At 37.2% G+C, this 18875-nt stretch overlaps 1 protein-coding gene across 1 annotated transcript in view; it reads left to right on the forward strand.

Moving 5' to 3' along the window:
• LOC123693453 (disintegrin and metalloproteinase domain-containing protein 10) overlaps positions 1-18875 on the forward strand; it is an 85116-nt gene that overhangs the window by 33248 nt on the left and 32993 nt on the right. The window contains exons 2-3 of the mRNA XM_045638560.1: positions 7589-7782; positions 8257-8323. Of these exons, the coding sequence (XP_045494516.1) occupies positions 7589-7782; positions 8257-8323 (261 nt within the window). The remainder of the gene's footprint in view (positions 1-7588; positions 7783-8256; positions 8324-18875) is intronic.

Raw genomic sequence — 18875 nt, forward strand, 5'->3', positions numbered from 1 at the left:
TTTTGAACATTTGAAGGATCTGAATTTGAAGCGTCTATTTCCGTGGCTTCCGTCTCGCTAAACAAACGTGTGCCGGTTGTTCACACGGCGACATTTTATTAATAAACACCGTGGTGGAGTGGTAGGGCTGTCACTTGTGAGTTATCTTTTTGAGACATGTTTAATGTTTTTTGGTATTTTCCGTTGTTCGTTGTTACGAGCTACAAACAATTACCTTACGAATGTAGATACTTGTGTTTAGTTCAACCAATATCCATCAAAATTAGACCTGTATAAATTGAATGACACTGTGAATATCGCAAAAGCAGATCTACCGTGAAAATGTTCGATTATAAGAAAGAAAAAACAAACATAAGTAGGTAGGTATCCATTCAACTTACGTTCACGTTTCGCTTCAAATAGACAAAAATTGTCTCTTTACAAACTACTAAAAAAATTGTGACAAGACATAGACAAATGAATTAGTAATTCTTATAAATTCATATAAGTATAGAAAGTATCATGTTCTTAAAAATATCCATCGCCATCCCTAAAGCACAGGACAATGGGTGCATTATACTTATATCTATATCTAGCTACGTGCAAAGATTTACTTTACATACAATATAACGTGAATATAACAATACGCTATCAACGTATATATCGATACGTAATCATTATGTTGTTTCGATCCACTCGCGTATAGAATAACGAGTACCGACACAAAAGAATATGACGGTTGGAATAGATATAATGAGCAATTTGTGTCGTTAAGTAGTAGAAATGTAATTCATATTAGTATAAAGTTGGATTATCTCCATTATTATACAGTTTGGGTAGTTACATTTAAGGAATTTAATAGCGTATTTAAGTCAGTTTATAGACCCAAATATCAAACTTCGTTTAAGCTATAGTGGGTACACATTTCTTAAACATATTTGAACCTGTGTTCCGAGTTGTAGTTGTGTTTATATTAAGACTTTATAATGTTTATGTTATTAGGTTTAAGATTTTTATGAGGAGAATCCGTAGCATAAAATACTAACACGAAGGTCGAATACGAAGTGAGAAAGTTAATACTAGCTACTGAAATGAGAATATCTCAATTCCCATGCTAAATATGCAAATAACATAATTCCCGAGCCATCGATGAGTTAGGCACGATTCACCCACTCCACTCGGCTCTGCCTTTATCAGCGTTTTTATCAAGTCGTCGAGGCTTCATAACCTCATTTAGTTCTGCCAATTTTCCATTTATTGTACGAATACTAATCTGTTTGGTAATACCGTGTCACCTGTGACTTGTCGTGACCCATATACTTATTATTATTAACTCTTGTTTATTATTTGCAAGGTAGGTAATCTTTGGAATAATCCATACTGACAAAATATGTATTCATGTATCTCTGATTTTCGTTTAGTCTAGAAGAATTACTGTAATACCTTATGGCGTAATCGCACTATTACGCTTTTATCTGAATCTTTATGGTATCTAATTTTAAACAAGTCTTCACTTTTCTATAGACCTATCACTGATATCACTTTTCTATAGACCTATCACTGATATCATATATTACATGTGCACGTGACTCTCCAACCGCTCATGAAAAAATCCATACGAGATATCATTGTGAAATATATAAAAGTGCATCTTCAAAGTCCTTGCCTAACAAAAAATAGAGTATCAAGCGATGTCGACGAACGATAGATGGCGCGCTGATGCCGGCGCATTGTTAGCAAAAAACTCGATGGCATCCGTTATTGCATAGTAAATGGAATATGACCAGTACGGACACTACATACCAAACGTTCAACAGCTGACTCTTACAAACATGCGCATCGATAAAACTCTGTAACCAGTCATCGAGGTGTTGTTAACAGCCAGTGCCCTTCACTGTTGGCGCATGAAATGTCTTCGTCCACGCTACACCGTAATTAATGATTTACAAAGTAATAACCCTTTTTTTTTTTTTTTTTTTTTTTTTTTTTTAACGTTGGGAAATGCATTTACGCATCCCCCTCTACAGTTTTACTGCACGAGGGGGTATGTGGGACTCGCATGAGGCCATACCCACTAAAACCCAACGGTGGCCACCGTTCATCTTCGGCGACAGGGGCTAACAGCCAGGCCTTGTACCCCCGCCGCCTACGTGGTGAGTGTCGCAACTGGGCGACTCGCCCAAGCCCCTAGTTTGGCAATAGGCGACGGTATCGCATAATGATAATGCCGCCCTATTGCCGGGCTATCCACCCTCTGTCGCAGGGGGGGCCGGTTTACTTGCAGCGAGCATATCTGTAGTATGCTCGTCTCTACGTAAACCTCCCCCTGTGCTTAGTTGTTAGCTCTTGTTTCAGGGCAGACGTTGGACATACTGACGCCTACGTCTACCAGGTCTACGTCGACGCAGAGGATCCGCCGCTGGGTCATTTTCCCGGGCCCTCTCTGCATCTTCTTTCGCCTTCATTATGGTTTCGCAAAAGGCTGCGACCATACCCCATTTCGCGTCATCGGCGACCATCATCTTCACAAGGTCATGCAGGGTTAGCTCGTTGTTCGCTCCCAGCAAGCCCTCGAGAGGCCTTCTTTCGGATGTCCAAGCTGGACACTCGACCAACGTATGTAGGGCCGTGTCTAGTTGGCTGCTGCAGTGGTGGCAAGAGGGGGCCGGTTCGCGTCCAATCCTATGCAGGTAGCTGCCGAAGCATCCATGCCCCGACAGGATCTGCACAAGTCGGTAGCTGAGTGCCCCCCACCCTCTCTCTACCCACTCTCTTAGCACCGGGCTTATCGCGCTGAGAGTCCAGGCCCCCACACACGATGAGTTGAGTTCCCGACTCCATTCTCGCAACACCGCGTCTCGAGCTTCCTGCTTCCAGGCATCGAGCGTTTCGGAGGTCAGCTCTAAGCCCCTCCCTCTTGCTTCCGCTCTACGACAGTAAACATCCGCCAGGGCGGCCGCTTCGAGGTGCCAGGGTGCAGTACCGGCTATAACACACACCGCATCATACGAAACAGTGCGATACGCCCTTGCAACCCTTATGGCTATCACTCGCTGCGACCGCCTCAGCACGATGGTATTGCGCGTTAAAAGCTTGTCCGCCCATACCGGGCACCCGTACAGCGCCTGTGAGCGCACAACTCCAGCAAAGAGTCGGCGACATGCTCCGCTCGGCCCTGCAATATTCGGCATAATGCGGCAGAGAGCCGCTGCCGTGGTGCTGAGCTTTGTAGCCAGTGCCGAAAAGTGAGCTTGGAATGTCAATCGCGGATCGAGTACCACACCGAGGTATTTCAGCCTGGACCCAATCCGGATGGGCACCCCACTCACCACAATATCTTCCCCGTTTGGTGGAGCCCTCCGATGACCGTGAAACCATATAGCCTCCGATTTCTCGAGTGCTACTTTTAGCCCTAGACTTTTGATTTTGGCGACCACCTGTGCCACCCCAGCCGTAGCTCGTAGTCGCGCCTCCCTATAGTCTCGGCCAGTAGACACGACTAGAGTATCATCGGCGTAACAGATGGCGCTAACGCCTTGCGGCAGCACTCCTCGAAGGACGTGGTTGTATCCGATGTTCCACAGAAGAGGCCCCAAAACAGAACCCTGTGGAACACCGCATGCAACCCTATGACTACCCCAGCCGTGTTGCCCGGGAAAGATAATTTTGCGTCCACCAAGATATGAACGGATGATGCGTCGGAGATAGAGCGGTAGATGATGTTGAGCAAGACCGTCCAGGATTTTGACCCAGGGCAAGGTGTTAAACGCATTGGAGATATCCAAAGATACTGCCAGTGCAACCCCACCCTGGGAAACACACTCTTCACTTATATCTCGCAGGCGGGCTATGGCGTCTACTGTACTCCGCCTACGCCTAAAGCCATATTGGGCTTCATCAAGGTCCGGTCCTGTTTGCGCCAGATGGTTTTGGATACGGCTGGAAATGATACGCTCAAAGAGCTTGCCAGCTTCGTCTAACAGAACAATTGGCCTATAGGCTGATGGTGAATCGGCCGGTTTGCCGCTCTTTTTAGGGTTCCGTAGCCAAAATGGCAAAAACGGAACCCTTATAGTTTCGTCATGTCCGTCTGTCCGTCTGTCCGTCTGTCCGTCTGTCACAGCCGATTTACTCGGAAACTATAAGTACTACAGTGATGAAATTTGATGGGAATATGTGTTGTATGAACCGCTACAAAAATATGACACTAAATAGTAAAAAAAAGAATTGGGGGTGGGGCCCCCCATACATGTAACTGAGGGATGAAATTTTTTTTTTCGATGTACATACCCGTGTGGGGTATCAATGGAAAGGTCTTTTAAAATGATATAAAGTTTTCTAAAAAACATTTTTCTTAAAGTGAACGGTTTTTGAGATATCAGCTCTCAAAGTCGTAAAAAGTATGTCCCCCCCCCTCTATTTTTATAACTACGGGGTATAAAATTCTAAAAAAAATAGAGGTGATGCATGCTAATTAACTCTTTCAACGATTTTTGGTTTGATCAAAGTATCTCTTATAGTTTTTGAGATAGGTTGATTTAACTGTAATTTATTATATTTGCTGCTACGGAACCCTTTGTGCGCGAGCCCGACTCGCACTTGGCCGGTTTTTTAGTAGAACAAGTCGACCCACCTTCCATCGTTCTGGGAACCTTCCGTTCTTAAAACATTCTGTCAGTAGTTCGCAGAATCGTTGGGCCAATCCTTGTGAGAGGGCGAGTGACCACACTCTTCCATGCACGCCATCGGGCCCCGGGGCGGTAGATTTCCTTTTCAGGCGTTGTACCGCCACATCTAATTCAGTTAGGGACACGTCCGGAATAGGTCTCGCGCAGTCTAGGTCTCCTTGGTCACTGCATCGGTCCGAGTGCTCCGTTGCATTTCGACCCGGGAAGAGTGAAGACACCACCTTTCTAAGCAGTGCCGGCTCCAATCTAGCTGTTAATGGTGGAGCCCAAGGACGTAGTTTATTCATGACCAGCCTGTAGGGACGCCCCCAGGGGTCAAGGCTCAGAGTCTCATTCAGGGTTATTACAAAGTAATAACCCTGAATATACTTCAATAGTGCGTAGGTAATTATTTTATCGAAAATAGTATTGCCATACTGTTTGTGTTCTATTTACTGTGGCATCCGATATAGTTTTGTTAGCGTTATCTGGGACGGATTTTTTGCGAGCAACCCGGAAGTGCTCCGAACAATGCTGTGCAAATATTGTCTTTGTTCTTCAAATCGATCGGCGTTAATTATTTTGATGATTGTTGTTTGTTAGCGAGAGTTACGGTTGTGGCGGTTGAAGTTTTTGTTGTTGTTTAGTTAGACGAAAGTTGAGTGTTTAATTCAGTATTGTATTGTTAATTTTGACTGATATTAAGTAGTAAATAAAGTAATCGTTGATACTTTTTAAATGACATCATTGAATAATTTGAATGCTATAAAACTAAAAATCATAGCTGTTCAAAAACATAATACCTACATTTATAAATATAAATACAGGAAATACCCCACAGCTGTAGGTACATTACAAATGTATAATTCTGGTCGTAATGGATGTAATTAGGGGACGAACTGGCCTGTTACCCCCGGGGCCTCTACAGACCCCGAGTGCCATCGTCCTGTAGTAGGTAATCCATGCAGGGAGTGACGTTTGTACATTTTATTAGCCCTCGAGGGACATTTCAGGCAAATAGATAAAGATTTTTATGAGCTCGTTGAGTTAATGGAGGCCCTATGTCATAAAATATTACTGGGAATTTCCTGTTATTTTTTTATATCAAATTTGATATTCATTATTGGCAAAACTAGCCGTGTAACTTTCCTATTTTTACGGATTTAAGTAATTTTACGGATTTCAAACATTTTTTTGCTTATACATAGTTGCAATTTGCATGCATTTTATATGATTATTGATTACGATAAGTACATATCAATCTTTTTATCGTTGCAATGATATCATGGCATAATATTATATTCAGACGAAAAAATTCTCACTCAAAACATTTATTAATTCAACTGGTCTTTTCAAGCCTTTTGAATCGTCAAAATATTTCCATGAAAAACACACACATTCATAATCCAGCGAATTGAGCGACACGCGCATATTATATTAGCATTCCGTCGCCGGGGATTCAATTCTGGAGCGGCATAAATCCAGCACGTTTTACTCGCGACGTTGGCTGGAGCTCTCAGATTGCATTCAACTACAGCTGTCTCATAGATAATCTTAAGCGTCAAGCTTTACCGCTCTGTAGCGATGTCATAATGTTCTCCCTGTCAGCATCAGGTTTGTGGCGAGATGTTTGTGTATCGCAAGTTCTTTTTGAAGTAAGAAACACTATCGATGAGATAGCAACTGTTGTTGTCGTTTTGTTTGCTTATCGAATTACGGAGAAAATATTTTCTTTCCTAGGGGTTGGGATTGGCTATGGCTTGGTTAATGTGTCAATCATTTTTACTTCTACAGTTACCGAACTTCTGTTTAGTTAAATTTAATTAAAATGATTGTAATTTTTGTACAGACTGCGTTCGTCAATAACATTACTCCTATGGTCCTTTTACTTTTTGGACAAAAATAGCGCAGACCTCTAATTGTGACCAGACGCTATTATTTTTGTTATTATACCATATTTAGCGCAACCCAGTATTCTATTAACAGAATTGTTACAGTAATAAAAAGAACAATAGAGGCTATAATTCACACGACAATCTTCAGAGTTTAATTATCATCAGCAAGATAACTAACACGTGCGTAACATGTGCAACGTATAAAACGATCATATGGAATCCTATGAAAAACTGTAAAGCTGATTGATTATCTCCAAGCGTTAAACTAAGGAGATAGAATGGAACTATTTTCAGTGAAGGAAATTATTTAATACTTAAGTGCTTAACATTATATTTCTAGTTCCTACACCCGAAAACACGTACGCTCTGAATCCATTCGGTCATTATCAGCGAGTTTTCCACTTAAATGAAAAATACGAGCGAACTTTTCCCCCACACTAGTTATCAAACTAAGTAACATTGGATTTACAAGCTTGGACGTCCTGATTCCCTGGCCGCTTTGAACACAAAAATATTACCGTTTTCGTTCCTGAGTGGCTTTAACGTCAGTAAAGACTTTATTTGAACGAGGGAAATATGCCACATTTTTCGTCTGATAAATGCGACCGTCCTGACATTATAAATGTGCATTTTTTTACATATTAAGGACGCAATATAAGTTCTCATTTTCGTCTTGTTTTTAATTTTGTCGCTTCAGTCGGTTTTGCCATCAGATTTTATACTGTACATAATTTCTCGTAATTATTATTTTTTATGTCAGAGCAAGCAAAGGGGCAGGTGGGACACCACATGAAGTGTCATCACAATAGTGGAAACCATAAATATACATATTTATCTCATTTTCAGCGTATCTAAACTAATAAAAATATATTATGCTATAAATTAATTTGACTGAAAATTCATATTTCCCTATTATGTTCTTTATACTGTTCAGTTTATGAACAGTGTTTAAATACAACGCAAATTATGTACTATACAACTGCCTTTATACCGCTGTCCTTTTTAAATGCTCATCTAAGCATTTACTAACGTATGTTTTCTTTCCAGCATCCCGCCGTCTCAGCGAATACGTGGAGCACTACGAGCCACTCGACTACAACGCGGACGATGTGCACATACAGCACTTGCGCGCGCGCCGCTCGACGGAGCCGCAGGAGCTGCGTATTAGCTTCAAAGCGCACGGCCGACGGTTTCACATGCGGCTGCGGCGCGATCTGTCCGCGTTCAGTGAGGATTTTAGGGTAGGTTTTGGTGATTAAATAAAATAAGGTTTATTTGACTCAAAATAACACATACAGTTGGACAATGGGCACAGGTCTCTCTTATGGCCCGCCACGTGTCTTAATATTTTGATTTCTATGCACGCCACTGATCGTTGGCTATTTATTGCTAGTTGTGTATGTCGCTAAAAATTAAAAATTTATTTAAAAAAAATTAACACAAGGCATGCAGTTATAAATGTAAAGCCCAGTACTTAAAAATATCCAGTACTTAACATTAGCAAATGCATACATTCAAATGCACATATTTTTGTTTCAGTATTATTTGTTTAATTGCATTTAGGTTTAAGGTCCTGAACTTGATTATGAGTTTCAAAAATCAAAATCATGTTGCTTATTATATGTATAGATTTCTATCTACCTACATATTATTATATACTATTAACTGTACCCATATCATAATCTCTGCTGTTAAAACGAATGTATATTGTGCAGGTCGAAGGCTCTCAAGGACAGCTCCACGACGTGGACACATCACACATATACAAGGGCGAGGTGGTTGGTAAGTGGCACTCTTATGCTTTTTTTATAGACCACTATGTTATAAAGTTATAAGGTAAAAAAGGACATGATGTATATTTTTTCATTGTTTGGTTTTATCTTAGGTAGGAAGGTGTCTTTAAATGTAATATAGGTTTAATAACACGCAGTAGTAAAGAAACATCGATCTGAATATAAATATTAAGTACAAAAAAAATCACACCTATAAAGGTACATAAAATGGATAATAAATCGTTTAAAATAACGAACACTATCAAAATCTACGATGTAACATTGTGCCTCAATCCTCTAGATAACGTTAAATTATTTCAGTCTACTAAAATAGGTAGAGGCCTGAGGCAGGTAATAACTACTCCCGCCAAAATCCACTCTTAATAGTAAGGTCGTGAACACATTCCATCAAAATGGAACATCTTCAATTACTCTTACATTTGCTACATTTTCGCAATGTTCATTAAATATGTAAACGTGTTTGATAGAAATTCCTGATCGTATTTTCAGATAAGTCGTTAACCCCGTGTACATTTAGAAGGAATATAATACAATGGAAATAGCTACTTATTATAACAGAATACGCACACCATTATGTTTATAAAGCCGTTCAGAATACTAATAATCCTAATAACAATGTGTTCTGATATTGTATTATAGACTAGCTTACCGCCCGCGGCTTCACCCGCTTTGTCTAAAACCTAATAAATTATATACTAAAACCTTCCTCTTGAATCACTCTATCTATAAAAAAACCGCATCAAAATCCGTTGCGTAGTTTTAAAGATTTAAGCATACAAAGGGACATAGGGACTGAGAAAGCGACTTTGTTTATACATACTATGTAGTGATTTCAACCATTCATTTTGTTCGCTAATCGAAGGTAGCTGATTACTTGATAGAGACACGTGTACAAAATAATATTTTGATCTATTTTTTTATTCACAGTCTATTTATATGTGATACTTGCTTCCGCCCGCGACTCCGACCGCGCGGATGTCGGTCTTCGCGTGGATAGTTTATTTCTCCATTTTGAGTAACTCTGACAATGACATCTTATAAATATCTATTGGACCCAAATACTGCTAGGTCTATTATAATACGAACGTGTGTTCGCGGTTCTACAGAACAACGTCTATGGATAAAACTGAAAAATTAAGATTAATTTTTTTCTTCGTATTTTTCCATGATAAAAAGTATCCTGTTTTACGCCCAGGATAATAAGGTATAATTATACCAAGTTTCATCGAAATCGAACCGTTAGTTTTCACGTGATGCCTTCACATACAGACAGACAGACAAAAATTTTTTTAATCACATATTTGGGTTTGGTATCGATCCAGTAACACCCCCTGGTATTTATTTTTTCAATATTTTCAATGTACAGAATTGACCCTTCTACAGATTTATTATATGTATAGATAAATCAATATTATCTCTATCCAAACACGTAGACAGAAATTGTCAAACAGTGTACGAAGCAATTCCTTTGTGAATAGGACTAAGTTTTGTAATGTATGGTAGACACACAAATTGGATCGCTGAGCGGGCTTCTGCGTGACGTGAATTGTGTTCCAAGATTCGTTCTATCTGCTTTTAAACTTACTCTAAAACTGACTCTAAAACTTTAGAGCTAAGGTCAGAATGCTAAATGTAACGGGTCGTGAATGTTCCTGTAATTAGAGGCATCGCGTGTTTGAGTTGTGAAGGAATATGATCATACGTGATAGATTTTATCGCAATTTTGATATTCGTTAAAGTTAATAGGGTTATGGTACATATATTGTGTAAAATTCTTTAAACATATTGGCGATCTAACAGATATAAGAAATTAAATATCCAGAGATGCATGTAGCTTAATTAATTAAAATTAGTGCGCATTAGAGGGTTAATTTCGCAAACAACTCTCATAAAAGAGCGTTTAATAACATCAACGTTAAATTAAATCTTTATTACTTTACACGAAGTTAATAACACAAGAACAAAACATACAATTGAATAAATGAACTTTTGATTTACACAAATGAAATTCCTTGAAAATACAGCGTCGTTGGTATTTCGTATGCACGAAAAGATCAACAATATCACGAACAAATTACCAACTAAATAATATAATAAATCCAAGTAAGTACAATAAAGCGTGAAATATATACTAAGACAGGTATAAAGTTTGCGGGTGACGCGCGGACTGGCGTGGAGCGACTTCTCTATTGTGCTCCCAAAACATTATCTACTTAAGATAAAGTACCGTTGTTCTACCCCAGGGAGGTGGGACACTATACAAGTGTATATCAAAGAAACTCGGTGATTGACGTATCAATGAATACGGTTCGATTCCAATTGGGAAGGTAGATGAGGGTGCATATAGTAGCGTATCTAACATCTGTTTAATAAAGCACTTCTGTTATTAGTTATTTCATTCGTTAAGATATAGATTATAATGTAAAATAGTTTTAATCATAATGGTTGTACAGATGCCTTTCAAGGGGATATTTCTTTTGATGTGGTTGCAATAGTTGTCTCAAATCTACTACTATACTAATATGAATTGATCCCTTAAAATTAAATAAGTTTGTACTAGGAACGTTCATAGCAACAATCTAGATCTAGTTAGATTTACCTCCTATTTAAACAAAGTTTGGCATGATTTACGGAAATATTTCGATTTTATGTTAATCTTAATAATCGAATGAAAGAAAGAAAATTGATTAATAATTCATCTAAGTATGTAAGAAAAGCTAATACCGATGCAGAATACAAAGATTTATTCGCTCTTGGATCAACGTCAAGTAAGGTAAATACATAAATCTGCATATTACGCCGCTGGGAGGTAATTTAGGAGCTCATATAATAACCGCACTTGTTTGATGCTTTTCTAAATGCCTGTTTCCGTGGCGAGAGCCACTCTAGACATTAATAATTCGACGGGGGCACGCCATATTTCTTTTTGTAATTTCTGCCCCGTCGGCATCAAGTCCGCGGCTAATTGGGAGCTTTCGGCCTCTCCAGTTTTAATGTCGGCGCATGCCTCTGACGGGATGGACGCTGCATGTTCCAAAGGCTTTGTATTTAATTGCTTGATTTAATGTGCCATACGTGGTCTGCGTGGACAATAGATGATCGTGAATAGTTTAGGGTGAATGCCGTTTGGGATCTCTATGTCATAGAGAAATAGGATTATAGGTGTAGACCGTAGTAGTCCGTCGTCTGACCTTGTTGAAACAGAGAAATCTAAATCGGACTCTAAATACAGATTACTGAATAATTACTACCTGTTATATAGAGAGATTATTTTACAACTTTTGTACTGGCGTACGCTTGAAGCATTTCAATTACTTGCAGACATGTTTACCTATTGACATAGCGCATTAACACAACATTTATATTAAGGGATCGCGGGGCGCGCTCCGACTCGCAATTACCGCATTGTTTTCAGTACATTGACGTTTCAGTATAACCGTACCCCGAGTGGGTACGTTGATTACGCTGCGTAGCGAGTACATTTAATATAATCGCGAAAGTTTGGTGGCGTGTAAATGGATGAAGTTGCGAGGGCAGCATCGATCGCAGTTCGTCGCCCTACTTACAGCGATGCACTCGCCGTGTTTATGCATCGGATAATCGGGACGGATGCGGGAGGTGTCCGTGCTTCGGGTAATGATTGCTTGCGAACTTGGGATATGACGTTGTTTTTATGATATGGATGGAGTTTGCTAGTTGGTTGGAAATTGTAGGTATTGGGTGGGTGGAAGGTGGGGAGGGGATTCGAAGTTTGATCATAACGTGGATTGCATGTTGGCGGATTCGGTTGATGTTACAGTAATACAAACTTATGATAAACACATTTTACATAATTTTTTTTTTTTTCATTAAATTTTGTGTATACTTACAGTACAATTTACAACTTAATTAGTGGTACTTTCGTTATTTTTCCAAAAATTGCTGTGTTAAACTAATAAGAACTAAGTAGGACTAATGTAAATTCACAATAAGACTAAATAATTTATTTTTAAAGTAATACGATTATTAAAATTGATAGAATATTGTGAATTTACAGTTAAAATTGAAAACGAACTAAACGGTGCCGAGTTATATTACAAAACAAATTGTTACAATTTCTCTTCAAAAGGGAGACGATACACACGAACGCTTCTATTATGTCAGTTTCCATGATTTTGGAGTCACGTACAATATAAAACTATTCCTAGAAGCCGTGTCGAGATGTCAATAGCCAATTATTGGGTAAATCTGCTGTTTTAAGAGAACAGCAATCGTTTGTACTGCACGCCAGACATAAAAGCAAAAAATATGCTGTAAAAGACTGAACATTTCTGTTTACACTTCGATACTGGTTCGTTTTAGGAAAAATTGGTATTTCAATCAATTGTTTTGAGTGCAAGAATTTTTCTCAGTTCATCTATTTGGTCATATACCTTATAAGAATGTATCTCTATATGATAATGTGAGATGTTAGGTATAAATATTTAATAAAATTTCTGCAAAAATCCGAAACTTGATTCCACGTATTACGGAGCTACTCGAATAAGCGGGATTCATATTTCTTGTTAATTATAAATAACATGTTCTTGGCGTAAAATATGCAAAGTAAGTTTATCTTTACATTATCGTGAAAACAAAATGTTGCGATTCTTTGAAGTGGATGTTGGTCTATCCAAAATCTCCGGCTTTAACTTTCACGGAAAAATCATTAAAATGTCCTTCAAATAAGTAAAAATGTACCAACCAAAATAAAAAATAAAAACGATGGCAGGCTTTAGTGAGTTATAAAAATGTACGAGTTTTCCCTTTAGAATTTAGTGTAGGTTTTTGGAGTCGTGCGGTTTCGGCGGGAAACACATCTCTGTCGTGTTTACCCTCTCTTAAGGTGGGAACACATTTGTATCAAGTAATCGTATCCGTATCAGGCGAATCGTATCGTGTATGCGTATCCTCAGTGTGGACGCCCATTTTGACCATACCGTATCTTACGACATTTCATTATTCATTATTATTAGTAATATTTACGTCACGTATCAGATACGCGGTTAATAGCGATCGGTGTGTATCATGATCGCGATTCGCGATCATTGTGCGTCCACACTAGCAAACGTGATACGCGTCGGAGATCGGTCGGACGGAGATCTCATACGCGAAAATAATTAAGTGTGAACCCACCTTAAGCTCGTAATCCCGTGATGTCGCCGTCATCCTTGTTATTTAATATTTCCAACGCGATATTTGCTTGTTTGACGGAATATCATGATACTTTATTTAGGAGGGCATCTTGATTCCGCTGCACCGGAGGGTATGCATTTTAATTAGGTTTTTATTTGATCTTCTTGGACCTGGAATTCTGAGCTTCACACTGCAAATTAAATGTTATTCTATTTTTCTAGTTTGAGATATTAAATTAAAGTATCTAGTGGAGATTTTAAGTTAGGATTATGAAAATATCACCAAAGTATCGAGCGTGAAATTAACTTAATTTGGCTCCTGAGACACAGTATTTAACTAATTCAGGAGCCTAAGGATTCATATATAAGCTATACTTATTTTTTTTTATGTCAATAAAGTTATTATTATTATTATCCCGAAAAATATTCAAAAAATAAATAAATCAAATACTTTTAACTAATAATGTGGACATGCAGATGTGACTCGACCTCAATACCTACCTACATAAATAAACTGGAAAAAACCCGGAACGAACTCTACAGCCACTCGAATTGAGAATTGGTTGATATAATTTCGGCTGTACGTGACGAGGTTAAGAAAATCAATGATACCCGCACAATGGTGGCACAATACCTCGTCTAATATGACAATTCGACGTCAGCATACAACAATTCAATTCTCGCTTTGTATCAATCGATCAATATATTGGTCGGTTATTTTTCATGTCAGCGTTTAACAGCGATTTCCAGCAATTCAGCTGGGCTTGTAGACAATAGCGAGTGCAATAATGGATGGAAATGGATGGCTGCAAGAGATAAATGGTTGAATAAAAATGGGAATGCCAATATACCGAGCAAAGTCTAAAAGCTGCACTTAGCGACGCGATACAGTAAGACGCTAGTGCAACTCTGTTCACTGTCGGTTAAACATAATTAGTAAATTATGTTTAACCGACTTCAAAGAAATCGTATGTTTGTAAGAATTATCTCCAATTGCGAATTGAACCACACGGTAATACGAAATAACGGCATGAAGTTTTGTTTATTATAATTAATTACTTCTTTCGACACCTATTCAATTTCACATGTTGGGCCGTCACAAAGGAAGGTTACCAAAGTGTATATTATTATATGATAGTAAGTTATCACATATTTCTGCCATTTCAATGTTGGCTCGACCTCCATATTAAACACACAAGCCACCAAGTCTTGTAAGAGAATTATATAGCGTTGAATATCACTTAGGGTGATGTTACTATTTGTAAAACGCTTTCCAAAAAGGATTCACACAGTACAATAGAACCTTTTACAAATAGCATAGCCTTCGAAATATAAATCGTCTTTCATTGAACTTTTATATCAAACAAACTATTTACCTTGTAGTAATGTGAATTTAAGTGGGTTAAATAAATGTCATTAACAAATCGAAAATATTTCCTACAAATAAATCCTAAATTGTCTGAAAACAATTCAACAAACTGAAGTTGAACTGTTGAAATAAACAGAAAAATGTAAATGGATTTCATTCCAAACAAAATCTCGTTGAACAAAAACAATAACTGTTGAGTGGACTTTTCATGAATTTCATGAGTATTTTGAAATTGATTAGATAACAATTTAATAGGGCATAGCATAGCACTGCATAGGGCAGGTAATTCAGTTTGAATTTTATTTGAGATTTTAATTGATATCAAGAAAGAAAGAAAGAAAGAAACATTTATTCCTTTCTTCCTTAAATCAATCTTTCGATAATGTTGAACCAATAGAAATAGATTCTTCCTACCCATACTTAATACATAGTATAGATGAAAGAGTCAATTAGAGGTCATTTATCTTCCAAGATTCTGCACTGAACGGTCTCGGAGACACGTGTGTCACATAATTTCGCTTGGCGGACTTTATACTTACTTTAGATTATAGTAGTTTAGACTACTATAATCGCTCGCTGACTCGCGTTGAGTACGGACGTGTTTACGTGAATCTTATAATTTAATAAAAAAGTGTCAAGCCATTTAAAATCTTAATCAAATAGAATATGGTGTAATTTCCGTCAACGAACTGTGAACAAAAATATAAGTGTAGTGAGCAAGACGGACTGCGTAAACTGCATCTTTCTTTGTCTTGCTGTCTCCGTGCGATACATCACCGCAGTAAAGCTCAGCGCATACCGCAAAGCGAAGCGATAATTAATATCGTGTGCTATATTTTGCGTTATCCTATTACTAAGTTTACTGAATTCTACGAAAATGAGTATTTTACGTTCACCAAAAAGTACCTTGAGTATCGCGGGTAGCAGCTCTCAGCCAAATTTATCTACTTTTAAAGAAGCAGAATATGAACAAAAAAATGTATCAATCCGAAAGAGAAAAATGCCTGAAGATGAATTTGCATCTCAATTTAAAGATTTTAAAATGGAAATGCTTGATATATTGAATAACTTTGGCAAATTGCAAACAGATAGTATTCAGTCAATTAAAAATGATATTTCATCTATTAAAGACCAACTTACAGATATCAAAACGACAACAGACGGACTAGCTCTTGAAAACCAATACCTGAAAATCCAAATAGAGAATTTAACGAGTAATGTGGGTGATACCCAACAGAAAGTAACTAAATTGGAAAATGACGTTCGTCTTCTACAAAATTTTCAAGCGTCATCCATAAATACAGAAGGTTCAAATTTAATGGGATCTTCGACTAACATTATAAATGAACAATACGGATTCAGAGAAAAATCTAATACTATTGCAGCAACGGTGGATCTTATCACTAATGTCAGACTCAACATAGACCGTAGAAAGGTAGCTCTTGGAGTATTCGTCGATCTTAAGAAAGCTTTCGATACAGTAAGCCACGAAATTTTACTACTGAAATTAAGAAATGCGGGAATAACCGGAGTAGCTTATGACATATTTAGATCATACCTTAAAAATCGGTATCAAGTCGTAAAAATTAATGATCACTATAGCAAAAAAAGACCTATTAGCTGTGGCGTGCCTCAAGGCTCCCTTTTGGGCCCCCTATTTTTCCTTATCTATATTAATAACGTTCACGAAATAGGATTAACCGGAGATATTACTCTATATGCTGACGACACATGCTTGTTCTACTATGGTAATTCTATTGATATTGTAGTAAATCAAGCCCAAAAAGATCTTAACATACTAAACAGATGGTTTCAATCAAATTTACTGACGATAAACGCCTCCAAAACCAATTACATCATTTTTACCGCAAAAAATAAGAAAATAGGCTCCTACAATCCATTGTCCATAAACGGAGAAACGATAAAAAAAGTAAACGAAGAAAAATATCTCGGTCTCCTTCTCGATAAGCAACTCACGTGGAAAGCCCACATCGAAAAAGTACGTAAAAAACTTACTTCGTTGATAGGCGTGCTACGACCTATTGCTCGTTGTCTACCACAAAAAGTGCGGTATTCAATTTATAATAGCCTAGTCAAGTCGCATATTGACTATCTAATTGAGGTTTGGGGTTCAGGATCAACAACAAATTTGAAAAAATTGCAAATAACATAAAATAAAATAATAAAAACTTTATTTCAATATAAATCTCGAACACCCACGTCCCTCATATACAAAAAAACTCGGCTCATGAATCTGGCTCAAACTTATCAATTTTATATATGTATGTTAATAAAAAAAATCTTGACTAAAAATGTTCATTCTCTAATTAACTTTTCCACCAATATACAACACACAAACCGTATGACTCGGCGCGCAAACAATATAGCCCTGCCCTGTACCAGGACAAGTTACGGGAAAAAGAGTATCTTATTCGAAGGAGTTCAATTGTATAATAAATTGCCTAAAAATATTAAAGACGCCAAATCGATATCTAATTTCAAGAAATTGCTAAAGAAACATCTTTTAAACTAAATATTATAGTAAAAAATAAATAAATAATATATAAATAAATATAAATAATAAACATAAATAAAACCTATAAATTTTACTTTTACTATTAAAATACATATTATATATTTAGTAAAAACAAAGTGTTAACAAAAATGTAACTAATTTTATATCTCATGAAAATAGCATATCTTTACCTAGAACACAAGCCTTATATCTTTAGAATGTCGTTGGGGTAGTCTGAAATTATGTTTATAAAAATTACCGCCCATTTTTTTGTTATTTCTTGTTGTATTCAATTGTGTGATTCTATTTGTGTTAACAAACTACTTACTACGTACAACGATAAGCGAGCAAACATGTTTATAATTTTTATTATTATTTCTCTGTAAGTGATTCAAATGTAATCTTTTTGAGAAATAAATGTCTTAAACCGTATATACTTTACAGTTCTAAACCTAAAGTCATAGAAGACATATCGTCCTATTTATAGACATACTAGCTTACCTCCCGCGGCTTCGCCCGCTTTCTCTAAAACGATTTGAGATTTAAACTATCCTATCTCTCAAGTTGGATCGAATAAATTAATAATAATAATATAATCGGTTAAGTGGTTTAGGAGTCCATTGAGGACAAACATTGTGACACGAGATTTATATATATTAAGATATCAAACGTTTTAGCAAAATAGTGAGTATGAAGTTGTGAGCTTTAAAAGTAATTAAATAAATGAACATATTGCATGTAGTTTTATTGGTAAACCAAGTGATAGGGTTCAAACATAACGCTAAATTACAGTAACGGTAATGTGCCTGTAAGTACATAGTTTGGTCCCCCACTATACGATAAATCATTATTATTATCTCTCCCCTGTCCCCCGGTTCAAATGAGTCACTATTTAGTTAACTATTTGCTACGTTTTTTTATAATAATGTACCGTGGTCACGCAATTTCAGGATGTTTGTCACCGATTAGAACATGTGTTTTGTTTTCGTGGTTCCTATTGATAACAATCGATTGACTGTCGAATATATGTTGGGTGTGTTGCAATAAATTAAATGGTTTGCTATAAAATGCTCGCAGTAGATGTAATGCGGGTTTGGAGCCTGAGAGTATTTGTTGAATTTGTAATTTAAATGCTAAATACAGCAAATAAGTATATTGCTTGTCTTTGTGTTGCTTTTTGGCAAATCACGTCAGGTAATAATGCAAAAAGAATAACCTTATACTTTCGAAGTTCGAACATGCGATGTACATTAAAACAAATAAAAACTCTTTAAGTATCATTACGAAAACGATATTTTAATAAAATTATACAAGATAAAATTTAAGTGAACATTATGTGCAGTTGCATGCAAAGTTTACATTTACAAGCGAAGTTGAATCGTTATTCTTTATTCTTTCCGTTTACAGAACTCCATAAATACGTGAACATAAAGTGCACATCATAACGAATGATAAAGTATCGCGTCTTATCAGCTCAAGTGACTGCCGCGCTGAGTTTTTAAGT

Source organism: Colias croceus, chromosome 7 (genome assembly GCF_905220415.1).
Source record: "Colias croceus chromosome 7, ilColCroc2.1".
NCBI lineage: Eukaryota > Metazoa > Arthropoda > Insecta > Lepidoptera > Pieridae > Colias > Colias croceus.